Source organism: Canis lupus, chromosome 3, assembly GCF_048164855.1.
Source record: "Canis lupus baileyi chromosome 3, mCanLup2.hap1, whole genome shotgun sequence".
Taxonomy (NCBI): domain Eukaryota; kingdom Metazoa; phylum Chordata; class Mammalia; order Carnivora; family Canidae; genus Canis; species Canis lupus.
Window position 1 is genome coordinate 31,663,406 of NC_132840.1, and position 17,986 is coordinate 31,681,391.

The 17,986-nt window shown below is 57.8% G+C and overlaps 3 protein-coding genes across 27 annotated transcripts in view; 2 read left to right on the plus strand and 1 right to left on the minus strand.

Annotated features, from left to right (window-relative positions):
- Positions 1 to 1,414: 1,414 nt before the first annotated feature.
- On the plus strand, positions 1,415 to 7,147 carry PEX10 (peroxisomal biogenesis factor 10). Of its 2 annotated transcripts, XM_072820018.1 has the most exons (6): positions 1,417 to 1,585; positions 1,998 to 2,078; positions 2,545 to 2,951; positions 4,082 to 4,257; positions 4,419 to 4,554; positions 5,612 to 7,147. In XM_072820018.1, exons 1-6 carry the CDS (start codon positions 1,474 to 1,476, stop codon positions 5,678 to 5,680), a joined length of 981 nt encoding a protein of 326 aa, XP_072676119.1. In that variant the 5' UTR covers positions 1,417 to 1,473; the 3' UTR covers positions 5,681 to 7,147. The 2 variants fall into 2 exon arrangements, with proteins under 2 accessions (XP_072676121.1, XP_072676119.1); XM_072820020.1 differs by lacking the exon at positions 4,082 to 4,257 and having other exon boundaries at positions 1,415 to 1,585.
- Positions 7,106 to 17,468, minus strand: RER1 (retention in endoplasmic reticulum sorting receptor 1). 14 transcript variants are annotated; one of them, XM_072820033.1, is made up of 8 exons: positions 16,328 to 16,639; positions 15,928 to 16,061; positions 13,967 to 14,054; positions 12,778 to 12,882; positions 11,385 to 11,484; positions 10,039 to 10,117; positions 8,657 to 8,792; positions 7,106 to 8,054 (listed from the first exon to the last, which is right to left on the minus strand). In XM_072820033.1, the coding sequence occupies exons 3-8, from the start codon at positions 14,045 to 14,047 to the stop codon at positions 7,965 to 7,967; spliced, it is 591 nt and encodes a 196-aa protein (XP_072676134.1). In that variant the 5' UTR covers positions 14,048 to 14,054; positions 15,928 to 16,061; positions 16,328 to 16,639; the 3' UTR covers positions 7,106 to 7,964. The 14 variants fall into 14 exon arrangements, with proteins under 14 accessions (XP_072676134.1, XP_072676135.1, XP_072676133.1 ...); XM_072820034.1 differs by lacking the exons at positions 15,928 to 16,061; positions 16,328 to 16,639 and adding an exon at positions 17,253 to 17,468 and having other exon boundaries at positions 13,967 to 14,048; XM_072820032.1 differs by lacking the exons at positions 15,928 to 16,061; positions 16,328 to 16,639 and adding an exon at positions 17,235 to 17,419.
- The window catches only part of MORN1 (MORN repeat containing 1), a 51,279-nt gene continuing 50,583 nt past the window's right edge, over positions 17,291 to 17,986 (plus strand). For 4 of the 11 annotated variants that reach the window (XR_012028036.1, XM_072820015.1, XM_072820016.1 and 1 more), the window contains exon 1: positions 17,298 to 17,733. Coding sequence is in view for 10 of the 11 variants with exons in the window: in XM_072820015.1 (XP_072676116.1) it covers positions 17,658 to 17,733 (76 nt within the window). In the remaining variant the exon portion in view is untranslated. Of the gene's footprint in view, positions 17,734 to 17,986 lie in introns of all 11 variants that reach the window. The other 7 variants (XM_072820010.1, XM_072820014.1, XM_072820007.1 and 4 more) reach the window with 6 other exon arrangements.

Sequence of the window (17,986 nt, forward strand, 5' to 3'; positions counted from 1 at the left end):
ACAGGGGCTCAGGGTCACTCCGCCACCCCTTGAATTCTGATCCAGATTCACTCTTTGCGGTGAAACTCACTCCCCAATCCCCAAAAATTCTACACACTGACCCGGTAGAGCAGATAGCGATGGGCCAACGGCACCACCTGCTGGCCGTTCTGCACTCTGACTCCAACCCCAAGTCCTCTTGGCAAGGACCTGCTGCAGCACCAGGAGGGGAGACTGAGTCTGAGCCGGGCGGACCCAGGTCACACCGTTTCTGGCCTTGCCCTGCCCAGGCGTGGGGCTGACCTGGTGAGTTGTTGGGAAGGTGCAGTCCTGAGCAGGACCCACCCGTGGGCGCAACCGGCCAGGGAGGGAAGGAAACCTCCACCAGAGTCCCCTGGGGGCCGCTGGACACTGAGCCTGTCTGTGCAAACCCACAGTCCGGGCGTCTTTGGGACCAGGAAGGAGCTCAGCGCCGCAGACTAGTATAGGAATTGGCCAGAAATTTGAGAAAGCCGCAGGGTCTTTCGGCTGCCCACACCCCCAGGGCTGAAGGGTCTACCCCGGGTGCCAACCGAAGCTTCAGGCAGCCTCTGCCTCCAGGAAACAGGGGCATGGGCACCGGGCCTCAGGAGCAGCAGGGCCTGTGGGAACCCCCCGGGCAGTGCCTTCCCTCTAAGGGGCCTGCCTACAGCCGGGGGCCCTCCGGACGAGCCCTGAGCCAGTCCCCGTCCCCGCAGCCGCGCCGCAGCCGTCAGTTCCGGCCAGCGACAGCGGAGGGGCGGCCCAGAGCGGCGCCCGTCCCGCCCTGCACGCTTCTGGGCTCCGAGGCGCTCCCTTTAGGGCCGAAAGGGCCAGCGGCTCCCTCCCCAGGTCAGTCGCGTGGGGCCGACCGCACCCGGGCACATCCCCGCCCTTCCTCCTCCGGCCCTCCCTTTCCCCTCCCCTCCCCGCGCGGGTGCGGCGGCGGCCGGCGACTGAGCCCCCTCCGGGAGCGGGTGGCTGAGGGCCGGGGCCCCGCTCTCCGCGACCCGACACACCAGCTTCCGGAGGGAAACCCCACCGCTCTCTCGGGCCTGCAATCTGGCCCGCTACGGCCCACCCCCGCGACCCGGTCGCCCCGCTCGGCCCCTCGGAGCCCCGCCCGGACCCCGCTAGCGTCCACGTCGCCCCCCCGCCCCTCGCGGCTCCTCGAGGCCCCGCCCCAGCCCCGCCCCAGCCCCGCCCCGCGCCCACGTCGCCCCGCTCGGCCCCTCGGAGCCCCGCCCGGACCCCGCAAGCGTCCACGTCGCCTCCCCGCCCCTCGCGGCTCCTCGAGGCCCCGCCCCCACCCGCACGGCCCGCCCCTAGCGGGCACCCGTCCCTCCCGCCGCCCGCTCCGCCCAGGCCCCGCCCCCGCGCTCTGACGCACAAGGTGTGAGCCGCACGCTAGCGTCATCAGGCACCGCCCCCTTGTGGGCGTGACCAGGCCGGTGCCGGGTCCCGGGAGCCGCCGCCATGAGTCCCGCGGCCGCCAGCCCGGCGGAAGTGGTTCGCGCGGCGCAGAAGGACGACTACTACCGCGGCGGGCTGCGGAGCGCGGCGGGCGGCGCCCTGCACAGCTTGGCGGGTGAGCCGGGGCCTGGGACGGGGCAGCGGGGACCCGGGAGTGCGTGCGTGCGGGGACCGGGGTTCGCGGGGCGGCGCCGACGTGCGAGCGGAAGAAACGGCTGGTGGGTCCCTGACGCCTCACTTGTTCTGCGCCAAATGCCGTTGTGGGCGCTTTACGAGCACCCGCCGCGCGATCGTCAGAACGTCCCTCCCGGGGGCCGGTGGACGCCTCCCCTCTCACGGGGGTGGCCGGGGTCCCAGACACGTCCTGGCGGCCCTCCCGAGGGGCCGGGGGGTACCTGGCTGCAGGTACGGGGCGGGGGGCGGCCGGGGGGAGACCCGGAGCAGCCCGGAGGCCATGACGAGTCAGCCCGGTGGAGGAGCGGGAAGCCCCGGCCGGACCCTCACCGCGCCCCGCCTCCCGGTCTCAGGTGCAAAGAGGTGGCTGGAGTGCAGGAGAGAGGTGGAGCTGCTGTCGGACGTCGCCTACTTTGGCCTCACCACGTTTGCAGGTGGCAACCCTGGTGGGACCCTGAGACCAAGGGGCCCCCAACACCCAAGCCCGGAGGGCGGTGGGGGTGCTGCCGGCCGAACAAGTAGTCCCGGAGGCCTTCCCGGGGCCCCCGGGGTAGCCCGGAGGTAGTCTCAGGGAAGGAGGGAACTCCGAGGCCCTCCTCTGGAGGCCAGGCCCGGCCCTAAGTCTCTCATCTTCTCTCTTCCTTTTTGTATTTCCGGGGCCCTTCATCTTGCATGCTGGCCAGGGTGCCCAGGGACTGTTTCTCTGTGGCTGAGCCCCTTGGCTCAATGGGGGATGCCGGGACTGAGCTCTGTCACGGCAAGGTCAGCGGTGGCCCCCATGGAGCGTTGCACTGTGGAGGAAAGGCAGGGACCTGAGAGCAAAATCCAGTACAGAGAGAAGGATGGCAGATCCCTGCCTTAATTTCTCATGTGAGTCACTCCCACCTCGGTATCTGGCAGGCTACCAGACCCTCGGGGAGGAGTATGTCGGTGTCATCCAGGTGGACCCGTCCCAGAGCAGAGTGCCCTCAAGGTTGCGCCGTGGTGTGCTGGTCGCCTTGCACACCCTCCTGCCGTACCTGTTGGACAAGGCCCTGCGGCACCTGGAATGTGAGCTGCAGGCCGATGTCGAGGGCTCCAGGCCCTCACAGGGCAGCCTGGTCCTTGGGGGGCGTGGCCGGTCGAGGGCAAGGCACTGGGTACACCGGCAGGTGGCCCCCCTGACGGAGCCGCAGAAGAGGACCTTCCTGCAGGCCGTGATGGTGTTGAGGCAAGGCCTCAGTGGCCTCCAGCGGCTACATGTCGCCTGGTTCTACATCCACGGTGCCTTCTACCACCTGGCCAAGAGGCTCACAGGAGTCACTTATGTAAGTTTTCAGGGCTGTCCACACTCGTTCGACTCTGTGTTTAGGGTTCCTGCCCACCAGCATGATTACAGGGCCGGAGCCAAGGTTCTTTACTGAGAAACAAGGGTTTTATCACGTTTGCTGGAAGATCCCAGAAAGTCAACCCTGAGTGTGAGGCGTGCCAGCCTCCCCACAGCCAGCACTGGGAGCCTGCCTGAGGATCCAGGCCCCTGGGCCCCATGTCCTCTCCTTCCCAGCTGCCTGTTGGAGGGTCAGGTGTAGTGATGCGTCCTGTCACTGCAAGGACCTTCCCTGATCTGAGCCTGCCATCCAGCCTTTCCTCCTGTTTCTCACCTGGTGCCTTTGCTCCCGGATTCACCCGGAAAGTCTCAGCTCTGGCGCCTGATCACTGGAGGGTCACCCCCTTTCTTGCCTGGCTTGGCAGCACTGTCCTAAACATGTGCCTCCCTCCTGTCCAGTCCAGTCCCCGCCCTCAGGGTGCACACTTACAGGAGTCAATGGCTCCGGGCCCCCAGCGGTGGCTGGGGTGTGTGCTGAGCTGCCACGTTGGGGCCAGAAACACAGCCTCAAACTCTCCTGGGGCCTTCCCTGCATGGGCACAGGGTGTGATTGGGGGGTTCCCAGGCTGAGGGAAGGGACACCAGAGATGGAGAGCAGCTGACTTTGTCTTCATGCATCGCTAGCTACACTGCACTGGGTGGTCCAGCGTCCCTGGGGGAATTGGGTGCCCTTTTGAAAGCCAGAAACTTCTCTTTATGTGAGAGAGAGGTTGGTTGGCAATGTCTGCTTGTGAGGCTTTACCTCTCATCCCCCAGGCAGTTTTTCTCAGGATTCTTTGCCAGTGCCTTATTCTCTGAGATGTAGGTCCACTGATGGACCTCACCTCCCAAGTCCTCATCTGCAGCCAGAGTGACTGCAGACTTGGAGCCCTATGGCCGTCTTCCTTGCCTTGCTCAGCACTCAGCGGAGATGCCCTCGTCATTTCCTGTCCCCCACGCCCCTTGTCCCAGGAGGGCGGGTTTTGGCCTCATCCTATGGGGCACTCTAGTGCCACTGGGAAGCCTGGCCCCTAGGCTGTTCAGTGCTTTGTGCCAGCTGATCATGTGACTGTGTCTTGGGGTCCTCCACAGCTTCGTGTCCACTCCCCGGCTGTGGAGGACCTGAGGGCTCGAGAAAGCTACAGGCTGCTGGGGCTCGTCTCCCTGGTGCACCTGGCCCTGTCCGTGGGCCTGCAGCTGTACGGTTTCCGGCAGAGGCAGCGCGCCCGGCGGGAGTGGAAGCTGCACCGCGGCCTGTCTCACCGCAGGTGTGGGGGCGGCAGGAGGGCACAAGGTCCTAGCTCGGCTGCTCCAGCCTAGGAGGTGGGGGCAGTGGCTGGGCGCTAAGCAGACCGTGGCTCCGAGCAAGGGCCACGTTTTGCAAGGGCTTCTGAGGATAAATTTTGGTGTCTCCCTCTCCTTCCCCCAGGAGCCACATGGAAGAGAAAGCCATTTCCAGGAACTCCGTGTGTACGCTGTGCCTAGAAGAACGCAGACACTCCACCGCCACACCCTGCGGCCATCTGTTCTGCTGGGAGTGCATCACCCAGTGGTGCGACACCAAGGTGGGCGTGCACGGGCTCTGCGAGCACGGCTGGCCCAGGAATCCAGAAGCCTGGCCCAGGCACCTCTCAGGAGGGATGGAAGGCTGGGTATCTTTCTAAAGCTCCTTATGTGAGCAGTATACGGGACAGATCTGGAGTCAGTCAGCATGCTGCACTGTGCATCTGAGGCATCATGGGGAGGCGGGCAGCGGTCAGGCTATGAGGCTTCCTTCCTGGAGTCTCCCCCATCCTGCCACTCCTTGGGAGCCCTGGCTTGCCAGCACACGCGGGGCTCTGTCCAGGATGCCCCACCACGACCACCCACATGGGAGCCCTCAGAATGCAGAGCCGCCAGCCCCAGCCTTTCAAGACCTCAGGGTGGTGCCAGGCAACCAGAGCAAGGGATGGGGTGGGTTCCTGGGCCCCCACCAGCCCTGCCACCCAGGCTCAGGGTGGGAAGGGCTGCACAGATGAGGTGGTGATGTGCACCCCACAGTTGAAGTGACCTGTTCACTTTCTTCCCTGAGGGTATCTACCCGTACCAGCCGGCCAAGGGGCCCCCCTCATAGCCTGTGTCCGGGGTTCACAGTGGCTATGGCCTTAGGGCCCAGCTGGAGCTGGTGTAAAATCAGCACCTGTGAAATGTCTGTGCCATGTGGGTCCCACAGCTGTGATTCCACAGCCTCCTCTTTGGGACCCCTGCCCCCCTTTTCCCCCTGTTCCCCCCAGAACACAGGTGCCACCTCCTGTAAGTGGCCAGCCCCAGGAAGGAACGCCTGTGGGGAGATGAACTGGCCTTCCTGGGGACAAGAGAATGCAACCTGTCCTTAGGGGCAGGGCTGCCTCCCTGGCCTGGTCACTGCTCCTGCCCCACTCTCCAGGGTTAAGGCCTTCCCCTCAGGTTTGTGACTTCTGAGAAAAGTGATTTTTTTAAAATTGTCTTCATTGAAGTGAATAGAGGTGTGTGTACGTGGCATGTGTCATTGCAGATGCCAGTGCGGGAGGGCCTGGGAAGGGGGCTCTGCTGGCCACAGCCAATGTGACACACACCCCACCCCACCCCCGCCCCTCTCTGCAGACAGAGTGCCCTCTCTGCAGGGAGAAGTTCCCTCCCCAGAAGCTCGTCTACCTGCGGCACTATCGCTAACCTGACCAAGGACAGGAGCCCAGTTTTCCTTAACGTCGGGGGATAGACGTAATCTCTCAAGGTTACCTTTATGTGCACAGAAGTCCTAGAATTCTCAAATTTTATCTCCTGTCACATTAAGAGACTATGCCAGCAGCTCAGGAGGACAGAGGCTGGATCTGCCTGGAAGATGGCTGGTCCAAGCCTTTGGGCTGAGTGTGGCCCACCCACCCAGTGAACCCCCAAGTGCACGGTGCAGATGGCAAGCAGCAGTCGGAGCAGAGCCCACCTGGGGGGCCACACCACACACCCCCTGTGACACACTGGGGTCACTTCTTCAACAGCTAGACTCTCAGACAAGGTTAGTTTCCCCTCCTTTCCTCAAACTGGTTTGGAAAATGAGTTTCAGAAACAGGACCAACATTCATATGATGAGAAAGATTCTCAGGCAAAGGGTTGGGGTTTGACCTGAATGGGCAAGTGTGGGGAAGAGTGGACGAGAGTCACCAGTGGTCCGTCCACCAGCACCGACAACCTGGAAACTTTGCCCTCGTCACCAGAACCAGGCTGCTTGGTGGCTCGGGCACATCCATTCACGGGAATAGAACTCCAAGATGCTTTATCTCCACTTAAGACACGGGGTACCGGTCTTTTAATATGCATTCAAGTTTGTTTCCCATTTTAGACAGTGGCAGTCTGCATCCCGGCTGAGCTCTGCTTGGAACCTGGGGATGTGGTGCCAGGCTGCTTAGGTTCTCCACACCTGCCCCACAGCTGCCTCTCAAGAGCTCAGCTCTCCCCAAGGCCTGGGAAGCTGGCTGTTTGTGCCAGGTCACTGCTGTGCCCAGCCTACTTCCTGCCACTTTTTTGTTACTTTCAGGTCTTTAAAAGTATTAACTTGTGCAAAAGACCAGACTTTGCCATAAGCTCCCTTAAGAAACGAGCTCCACGGAAGCAGAGGTATATTAAGAAGGCCCTAAGGATGAACCAAAGATCACATTCATAAAGGGCAAGAACCTGCAGTTAGGATGTCCCAACCCTGGTGTGAGGCCACAGTTCTGGCTTCTGGCAGAGGCCTGTGCAAATGGCTCTGGAATCTGACCAGAGGTATCAAAGGTACTGAACCCATTCAGAACATTTAAGTACCGAGGTTTAAACATGGGATCAGGTGTGTGAAAGATCTTCATATGGCCTCTTAGAAGCAAGAGGAGTGCACTTTAGATATGTAAAAATTGGCTCCAAAAAGCCAGTGAACATATTCAGTGCCTAAACCCCTAAGATTCAGAGCTATGAGTCTGCACTGCTGGAGGACACCCATAGGCTTGTACCTTGGCACCTGTGCCCCAGTGACCGTTCCAGCTCAGCCTGGGGAATTCAGTGCACCTCCCAGCTGGGCTTACTCACAGGCAGTAAGCTGTATAGTGTTTCACATAAAGACTCCACAAGAAAGGGGACACTGTCTTTAATAAAGTTGGAATTAAAAAGTCACTTAGTAAAATGTTTACGAGTATTTGTTTTTATCACATCAAAAAAGTTGACATGCGGGTCAGAGTTCTGTTTTCCTGTAGAAAGTGAGAAGCCATGTTAAAACCCACAAACTGGTCTGCCCTTACCAGTTGTTCTGTAAAGGGGCCACTGCATGAGAATTTCAAATTAATCAAAAACAACTCTTCAGGTATCAAAGAAATGTGTCAAAATAATTCCAAACAATTAAAATATAATATATATATTTATAATTCCAGGCCCCCCAAAAAGCAATCATGGTAATTAAGAACAAAGTTTTGAGTCATTATGATAGAGACCAACTTTAAACATCTCTGGTGAGATAAAATTGGGAAACTGGCATTAGAACCCCAGAGTTACTCAGAAATCACCTTTCAAATGTTCTTCCAACGCACAGGAATCAGGTTAGCATCATCCTCCAGCTGGGTGATGTGGCCAAGGGTGTCCTGGTTGGGGCAGCTGGGGTGCAACCCGGCTCCTTCAGCGCAGGTCCGTTCCAAGGCCACACGACAACCGAGACCGCCCACCCCTCCCCACACCCCCGCTCAACTGTCCACCCCACCAGCAGTTTACTAGAATTCTGTCCGTTTGAACACTTGAATGTCACTGAAAAATAAATCAATGCAATTTGGTTTAAATGTCAGTTTCTTCAAGAACCTGATATTTCAGTTACAAATAATTGAAGCTCCTTTTTAAAAAGAAAATTCGACTCCCTCGAAATCAACTACTTTATGTGAAGGAAGAAGGCATTGTTACAATGGCTGAGAACCGTCCCCAGACTGTGACGGGCTGGGCCAAGTGTCTAGCTCGCAAACGTCTTGCCTCCGTCTTCCTTCCCCTTGTATGTCCTCTTGCCATGCGTGAATGGGATGTACCGGTACTTTATCATGTGCTGGAGACAAACAGACTCATTTTAGAATGGCTTTGTGATGAACTATGTTTTCTCCAAATCTGAGTCCTGATCTTCCCTACACAAGGCCAAGTCCCCTCCCCACCCCCCAATGACACAAACTGACACAGTAAAACCCTCCTGAGCCCAGTGAGCCGGGCTCTGGAAATCCCGAGGGTCTGGGAGAGGTTCCATGACCTTGTGCATGCAGGAAGGGCTAGGGCTGGGCGGGGGACCCTGGGATCTACCAGGGGAGTCGGGGGGGATAAAGCTGCCCTGGGATCTGTCTGAAGGTAAAGTCAGCACAATACATGGGGACTGTCCGGCGGGCCCTGGGCTCTGAATCCCCAGGACGACGTGGCAGTGAGGACAGCATGGCAGAACAGAGGGCCTTTCCCAGCCAGGCCCTCAGAGAGCTGTCCGTGGGCTGGACAACCGCACTGTGGGCCAGATCTGCGCTGGGCCACCTTGGTGGGAAGGGGATGTGCCGCATCCCTGTTGCAAACCTGCACAGAGCTTCATGATGCTCCAAGTACAGACAGACCAGGAAGATCCAAGCAGGGCTTTCGGCGCTTCCCCGTGCGGCAGTGCCCACCCGTGCTCACCTTTATTTGCCTCTTCATGGTGATACAGAAAAGCATGATGAAGTACATCACCAGGATGGGCCAGAACACTGGGACATTGAAAGCCTCAAAGAAGGTGCAGGCCATGGCCACGAGGATGCCCTTGGTCGCCGCGTGCCTTAAAGCAGGGGAGGTGGTCAGTGTGGCCTGGGGCCACGGCAGCACCCCTCCTGGGGCAGTACTGGCGGTGTGTTCTTACAGGGCGCACCACATGCAACCAGACACGGCATTCCCTCGGCCCCTTGAAAGCCCCCGGTGTGCTTCCAAAATTACAGAGCATGAAACATTTAGTGAAGAGGCTGCTAAGGCCAGCCCGGGCGCCTTGGGTCTGCCACCTGGACTAGCCCACCTCCCCCACCTAGGCTGTGCATCGCTCACAAGACCCTCGTGGCACCCCAGCCAGGCAACTCCCTCCAGCTCGGGCCTAGCCCACTGGACTCCCAGCCATACTGGAAATGCTCCTGGATGCTCCCTTTCCCGCAGGACGAAGGCCAGCTTCCCGGGGGACTTGCAGGGCCGTCTTGCCTGCTTTCTGCTTGCTCCCCCAGCAGCTCCCGCAGCTGATGCCCTTCACAGCCAACCAGCAGACTTGGCAGACTTGCAGAGTACCTGCCACACCCCACACACGGCACCAGGAATGCAAAGTAGAGGTGCAGCAGCTTGTTCCCCTCGGTTCTTTGCTCCAGCAAATACATGACAGACGAGGTCACAGCCTTTATGCTGTAAGGGTCACCTTCATGCATGTTTCATGCATGACAGCAGGGGTCACCTGTCCACCTGTCACACTTGTCCTCGTGCAACATCACACAGATGTCACTACCTCCAGGAGGCCTGGGGGACAAGCCAAGTCCCATCTAAGCCCCTCCCCAGAGCGTAGCATTTCCAGTGAAGGCAGATGTCCCCAAGGCTGCACCTGTCCAGGATCTGCGCAGACACCCCAAGCAGGAGGGTGGAGGAGGCAGTCCGCTCATGCCAGCAATCAGAAGGGGTGCCGTGTGAGGAGCAGCACACAGGCCAGCCAGTCTGCCCAAGGCAGCCAGACCCTACACACACATCCCTCCTGAGGCCCATGACAGCAACATACACAGGACCCTCTGCCCCAGAAGCAAAGAGCACTGGTGCTCACTTTCAAGTGAGAGAAGCCAGCAGGCACTGCGGTCTCTGAGAGGCCCCTGTGACCTGCCTCCACACCCAGCCAAGCACAGCATCACACTTGGGATGAATGTTCAGAACACACACAATAAAACGCTCATTTCTTTAAGAAGTCTTTGCTGGCTAATGAGAACAAAACCCCTCTGTTCTCAGTCTTATTAGCCACACCAAGGACAAGTGTCTTTCTCAACTACCCTTAAGAATTAACTCACCAAAATTTAAACTCTGGAAGCCTTCGAATAAAGGGCCGGAACTCCTCATTCTGTTTGGTTGGTAATGAGGGGCCGTCATCTGAAAGGCAGAACGTCAGTGAGACGGAGCGGGCGTCTCATCCATCTGTTCCCATCACTACGTTTATGAGTTTCTCCCTAAAGCTTCTGAACCAGCCCTCCTGTCGTACGAAACATACATTTATGTTATTTAAGCAAACGCAACATGGGAGCCTTCAGCTGATTCAGAAATCAATTCACTGCTTTAGAAGATTCAAAATAGAACTGCTTTTTTAAAAGAATTACACATTGTAAATGATTGCATAAAAATTAAACTGCAGAACAATCTTGAGGCACACATCAACTGTAGCACACAAAGGCAGAGAAAACATTCACAGAAGAGAGGCAGGAGAGACACACAAAGCTAGATCTACTCCTGAGAGTCCAACTCAGCACCGCCCCCCCCATGGTTGACCCCCCCCACCCCCACTGAACTGGGTGTAGTCAAGCCACCCTGCCTGGCCCTGGCCCCACCCCACCCTGCCCCACCCAACTCCAGACAAGCGTCTTCCCCAGCTACACACAGAGGAAACAGGTCTCATCTTCTAATTCCCCCAAATGCCAACAAATGGAAGTGTTGTTTCCTTTAAGGTTTTCATTAAATACTCCATAGAGAAAAAACCACAGGCTGCTGGTAAGAACTTGAGCAGCATGGAGAAAGCATCTAGGACTTGGGAGTGTGTGTCTGCCGGCACAGAGGAATCCACCCACAGGCAACTGCGCCTGGGTTTTCCCAACAGTGGTGACACGTGCTGGCAGGAGCAACCAACTCCCCATTTGTGCCCCCCCCACCTCCCCCCTCCCCAGCTGGACAGGCAGGTGTGGACTTGGCCCTCCTACCTGGCCCAGGTCTGGCCAGGAACAGGGTGAGCCAAGAACTTTTCAACTTGTCATCTTGGGGAATCAGGGAGTACACCATCAACAGTGCCCAATCGTGGAGGGTCAGTATCCCAGTGGCCACTGCTGGTCCCCAGGAAGGGGACCTACCCAAGGAGCACAGATATGCGGGCTTTGTGGCGGGGGTGCCACCCCCCCTCGCATGCACACTGCCTGTGATCTCGGTCAAGTCCCTTATCCACAACACAGAGTAGCGGGAACACCCACCCCACATGGCAACAAAGGTTTAATGACTCCATCTACATCCAAGATTCTCAGTCTGTTTTAAAAACCAAGAGAACAGTCTCAGAAGTTCAGATTTCAAAGACTTGTGGAGAAAATGAGGCAATCTGTGAAATCTACAAGACCACAAGCATCCCGAACAGAAGCAAGGTGGATAATCTCTACTGTACCTGAGTCCTCCATCAGGGAAGGGTCCACTTTGGGAGAGAGAAAGGCTATGAAAAGATTGAGGTGGTAGATTCCCAAGGCGTAAGTCACAATGTACCAGCCCTGCAAGAGGAGGACACGCGGTCAGTGATGCCCCCCAGCAGCCAGGCTCCAAACCAGTCCCTTCCAGTAACTCACAACCTTGTATCAGCTGAACTTCAGAGCACCCACAACCTACCTCCAGTCTGGGGACTGCAACAAGTAACAGGCACAGTGAAAGTTTATCTCAAAGTACCTTGTGAGTGGGACAGTGGACAAGCTGCAGTACAAAGAGCCACCTTCTCCGAGGGTCCGGGTGGGTGCAACGAACGCTGGAAGCCACCAGCTCCCCACCAGGCATGCAGGAGAAAGTCACACGCCCGAGCCATGCCACACCTTGGGGCAGATGTGGGCCGGGCAACGGGTGCCGCTGGTGTGTACACCTGGCCCAGGCCCAGACCCTGCCTTACCAACAGCCACCTGAACTGGAATATGGGCTCTGGGCTGTCACTCAGGATATGCTGGCTACGACTCGTGCTGGTGGGCCCCTCACACTGCCACACATTGCTCAGGGGTGTTAATAATACGTGCCCAGAAGAAATCCAGAACCGGAAAATCAGGAAATCAACAATGAGATTAAAGAAATGCTGCAGAGGGGCACCTGGGTGGCACAGCCAGTAAAGCATCCGCCTTCAGCTCTCAGGTCATGATCCCAGGTCCTGGGATCAAGTCCTGCATCTGCATCCGGTACTTCTCCCTCTGCCTTTGTTTCCCTCACTCCCCCACTGGCACATGCTCTCTCAAATAAAGTCTTAAAAAAAAAAAAAAACATTGTGGAGCCAAAGTCTCCTCAAGAGATGCAAAGAAATGGAACACCCGTACAACATCGTACAATGTGTGTACTTGCAATTAAACTCATTTCTAAATGAAGTTTATCCAATTAGACCAGAATGCACCACGTTATCAATTTTAAAAGCCAAAAACATGTGCAAACACAATGAAATCCTTGTGCCTTAAACCTTCTCAAGTCTGAAAATTACAGATGAGATGTGGGAAGCTGACGCACCTGAGGGGTGCCAAAGCAGGTACAAAGTCGGTTTAGAAGACAACTGCATCCCCATCCTGCCTGCACCCCTAAATTGAGGTCTCTGGGTCTGGTCGCTCTTTCCATTAGAGAATGGACCAAGCTCCCAATCAAACAACAACCCTGAAGACCGTTACAGTAAATGGAATGTCAATTTTAGCCAGCCTGCACAGGCTGCATCGTCACCCTGGACCCTACTACTCCAGAAATGGGGGAAAAACCACCACCCCACCCAAGCCTACATCTGGACGGCATGGAGATGGCATGGGCTTTGGCCCCCGGCCCACACCTACCTGTAGCAGGTAAACTCGAATCATGTAGACAAAGCTCAGGCCCAGTGTCACTACCCATCGCACGGCTGTGTAAGGTGTGGACTTGTCTAGCCATGACTGATAAATCTGGAAAGACAAGGGTTCACGTGCACTGTGGAGACCCTGCTCTGTGTACCGAAAAGCATACTTCCCACAAGCTCTTGCTCTGCACTTTAGGTCAGCAACAACAAAGCAGTGACTACAATTAACCCAAATTCCTGACACAGGTCCACCCCTCAAGCAACAGTGTTACAGAACAATCTCTCACAGCTGACAACCCTGTAGCATCAGCCTGAGGGCTCCCTCATCCCCTTCCCAACCCCTCCCCGAGCTGGCCCCAGGGCGGACCCTGCCTCTGCTCTCAGGCCAATCAGCCACAGCCTGACCTCCCGCAGGTGTGGAGCTCATGTGTGGAATTTCTGGAAGGAATCCTTGGCTTCACCCATATACACACATACATGTGCGCAGGTACATGTAATTAGCAACATATGTGCGCTGTTTAATTTTAATTTTGAAATTAATTTTAATTTTTAAATTTTTAATGAAATATGTCAATAATTCATAAAAGTACCCACCGCCTGGCTTCAATAATTATAAAGTTTTCCAAATACTCTTTTTTAGTTTCAAAAATATATATTTCTAATTCTAAACCGAAACATCACATCAGCATATGCACTTGTTCACTGAACCAGACTTCCGCACTCAGCGTGTGATCGTGACTGTAGCAGGCCTTGGCATAACCCACAGGTACAACCCACAGGTCAGCGCAGAGCTGGGCCAGGGGGCATAAGAGCCCCCCTGCCCCTGCCAAGTGGACATGGAGGTGGGCAGCTGGGATAGAGGACGGGAAGAGCACAGCAGGGGCCACCGCCATGCCACCCAGGAGCAAAGGTTTAAAAGGTTGTTGGGGGGGGGGGGGCGGGGGGACAGAAAACAAGTGTATGGCAGAGAACATCTGTGGCCCCAAGGCCAAGAGCACTGTCTGGCACTTTACAGCTGTGCAGAGGGAAAGTATAAACCGAGGCTGTGGGAAGGCTCACTACACTCCTGCTGGGAAAGCGAGTGGCCAACACACAGGTCCCTGCAGAAAAACGACCTAGAGCCAACCTTTTCTTCCTCAGCTCAATTATCTGTTCATCAAGTCAGTTTTTTCATCCGTGGAAAAACCAACCTGTCCAAGTCTCGTGAAAAATCTGTACACGACAGAAGGTTTCCCATGGACAGAATCTCCAACACTGTCACCTTCGGACATTCTGTAACTGAGAAACAAAACACTTTAAATAAAAACATTCAAGGATATTATCACTTTGCCCTAATTTCATTAGCACCATCAGGCAAATTTTTTCAATATTCACTACTTGTTTCTTCTAGTGTCTTTGCCATAAGTTGTCCAGGAAAAAGAAACAAGAGGGGTCCCTGGGGGGCTCAATCGGTGGAGCATTTGACTTTTGGTTTCAGCTCAGGTCATCAGGGTGGTGAGATCGAGCCCGTGTAGGACTCCATGTTCAGCAGGGAGTCTGCTTGAGATTCTCTCTGCCTCTGTCTCTCCACCTCACTCTAAAATAAATAAAATCTTTACCAAAAAACAAACGAGGGACCCCAGTGGAGAGCCAGAATGGTACATGACACACAAAGCAGCACTGGATGGACTGTTTCTGCTAATATCACCTGGACCGCACCCCTCTTGTTGGTCCCCAGGAGCTGCCCCTGCTGACCGTGGAGTCCTATGGATAGTCTCCCTGGTACTGGTCCACACTACAGGCTGCTGCACCCATGTCTCCCTCCTCTGGTCTATTCCTAGGGCTCCCCTCAGCAACCCCTCTTCTCTGGACCCAGCCCTGGGCTCTGTCTAGGCTGCTCCTCCGCAGGACACCAGCAGTCAGCTGGGCAAGCCCTGGTCCTCTCAGGGCCTGGTCCTCCACCCCATGAACAGGAAAATGCACACGATTTCCAGGGAGGGAGCCAACCATCTGTGCCCCAGTTTGTCATCTCTAAGTGGAATTGATCCTATCTGCTCCTGACCATTTCAATGTGCCTGCCACTGTGGATTCCACGAGGAACTAACTGATGAGAACCTGATAACCAAGCGAACTTCATTATCTCTATCTTGCTAAGGAGGACCGAGTCTCAAATACTTCAAGCCACTGACCTAAGGTCAGGAACTGCTCTGCATGACTGGAGTTTCTCTATCGGAGCATGCTGTTGCCCACACCAGAAAACTGAGGTGCTGGTGAAGATGCCCAGGCGAAGCTCACTGCTGCACCCCGAACCTATGCACAGCACCTTCCCCAGTAAGTAGCACGGCAGGGCTCGGCATGGAAGCAAACAGACTCCAGCTCCCTATGTCCAAGGCTACCTGGGCTATACAGCGGTGTGGCCTCATGGACACAGCAGCCCGTCCCATGCAGACAGGCAGCTCACAACTGCTACGGCGGCCCCAACGGCCAGCCTGCATGTGTGGCTACAACCTGAACCCACACCTGCCTGGGGCCGTGGTTCCCAATCACATCCTCAAGGCAAATGCTCAGAACATCCTCTTTTCAATATGAAGTCAGCAGGCTTAGGTGACTCTAGACCTCAAACGGAAAACTTTCCAATTACAACTGAGATACTGAGACCACCTGAGCAGCCCTGCCATGCCACGGCATCCAGTCTATGTCACACCAGTTGCCGGAGCCACCATAGGATGGGCAGAGGGCCAGGAGTGTCAATGGGATGGAGAAATGCCCTTTGCCCTCACAAGACACAGGAAGTACTGACAACTGAGTGAACTGAGCAGATGAATCACGGCCCTGGGCCCCATGTCTCCAGGAGGTGCGTTTTTACACCTGGGTGAGAGGATCCTATATTGTATGAGATTCCCTGGGATGGCCACAGCCTCCCTGTCTGGGCCAGAGACAGGCCAGCAGAAAGCTACATCAGTGATACTCCTTGTCCTGGGGATCTTCACAATTTTCTTCTTTTATTTAGGACCAAGCGTTCACCATGAAAATGCTTTTACTTGAACAGAAACAGGAAAAACTGTCACAGAGGACACGCCTGGTGAGCCCTGGACCCATGCACTCTAGCTGGAGACGTCCGTGGCTTTTAGATGAACGTCCTGCCAGCTGCTGATTGACAAGCAACACATACATCGTTGCATGGCCTCCGCTGTCACAGAGACTTGAAGCACGCCAACACCAACTCCGGAGTCAAGCTGTCCCCTTCTGGAGTCCGGTTCCATCGCTTCCTATAGCGGTGTGGCACAAGCGACCCTTCATTCCAAGCTGCGACATGGGGCGACAGCATCTGGGCACCATCCTCAAAGGGTCCTTGCAGGGACCCGGCTGTGAGCCCCGAGAACCTGGCACCCCGGGACTGAGAGGCCTCCTCCGAAGCGCGGCCATGCCTGTGGGTTGGGGCCAGGCTCCCCCCAGCTCCTCCCACTGCGATCCCCTTCCCTCTGCTCCGTCTGAGGATCACCTTTTCGGAAAGGCCGCCCTGTCATCCATCCCCAGGTCACATCACCTTGTCTTTACTTTATGTAACCAACCTTTTCCGACCTTCCTAGTGTTTCTTTATTTCCTATTAGAGCGGGGGGGAACCTTGTCTGGGCCACGGTTGCGTCCTGCCCCCTAAAAAGGCCTGCTACACAGAAGGTACCAGTCAACTACCTGTTGGATATAAGTGCTTTATGCTCAATCACAAACAAAACAGTCAAAAACAAAACACAGGCGTCCCAAGGAAAGTCCGCGAGCGTCACGCCTGAAGCCGCGCACGAATCTCTGTGGGCCCCGTCCGGGCCCCCGGCCCCAGCACACAGCAACCGCGGCATTTCCAGAGCCCGGCTGGGCATCCGGGTCATCCACTCGCTCCTCCTCCCAGGCCCACCTGCAACCTCGGCGCCGCTCCCTCCGCTCAAATGCCCTTCCGCACGTCACTCACTGGCTCTCGGCGACTCCCGCCTGCGGACACGGCCGCCCTGAGGTCTTCCCGGCCCTGACCTCCCCGCCCTCCGGGACCTGCTGGCTCAGGCTCTTTCCCCGCCGAGGGCAAGACCAAGTCCACGGGAAAACTTCGGGCTCCCGGCCGCCCGGACTCGGAGGACACGAGGGAGCGGAGCCGACGGCGGCCCCCGGACGAGGGCGGCTGCGGGGGCCCGAGAGCCTGGGCTGCTGCGGCCGCAACCTGCGGCGTTCCTGAGATCACCTTGAGCGGCCGCACTCCCACCCAGACCCCGCAGACCAGCCCCGGGACCGAGCAGGGACCCGACGGGGAAGGGCGGACGTCCGCCCGCGAGCCGGAGGGTGGCAGCCGACCCCTCCCGGGCCGCGCCCGCGGGCGGGGGCGGAGGGCGGTCCCTGCGCGCCCCCGGGGGCCCCGAGACCCCGCGACCCCAGCCCCGCGCCCGCCCCGCGCCCCGCGCCCCGCGCCCCGCTCCCAGCCCCGCCCGCCCGGACCCCTGACGCCGCCGGCACCTCGCCGCTCCCTGCGGCCGAGCGCGGTCTCCGAGGGCCGCGGGAAGGAGGACGCGGGCAGGCGGCCGCGCCGGCGCTTCGCACGGTCCGGGAAGGGCCAGCCGAATACTTCCGCTCTGTCCCGTGCGGCACCGCCTCCGGAGCCTCCAAGATGGCCGTCGGGGCGGAGCTAGGAGCCTCCAACCATTTCCGCTTCCGGTGCAGGTGCCCGGGCCGTTGGCGGGGCGGTCCCCTCGACGGAAGGGACGTCAGCGGCGGAAACGCGCCGTGCTGCGCATGCGTCCTTGTGTCTTCGGGCTCCGGGCCGGCAGAACTCCAGTCCAGAGATTGCTACCGCCCGGGGACTGACCCACCAGCCAATGGAGGAGAGCTTTGCTGGTTGCTAAGGAAACGTGAAGCGGCAAGATGGCAGCCGCGGGCGGAGGGAACCCGAGCTCCAGTCGGTCGTCCCGGGACCCGCGGAGGAGGCCGCCGCGGGACGGTAATGGCTGCAGGCGGGGGCCGGGTCTCCGTCCGCGATGGGGGCGGGGGGAGACGGGCCTCGAGCACCCCGGCAGTCCCCGAGGGCTCTGGGAGGAGCGGCGGGCGCTGCTCGTAGATCCACACGATCGTGTCCGGGGCGGGGGGAGCCCCGGGGAGCCCCAGCCTCTCCGTGGACGATACGGGAGTCTGGCGACCACGCTGTCCACGTCCCGCCGTGGACACGGGCTGGTGGGGAGGGGGCCCGCCTTCCC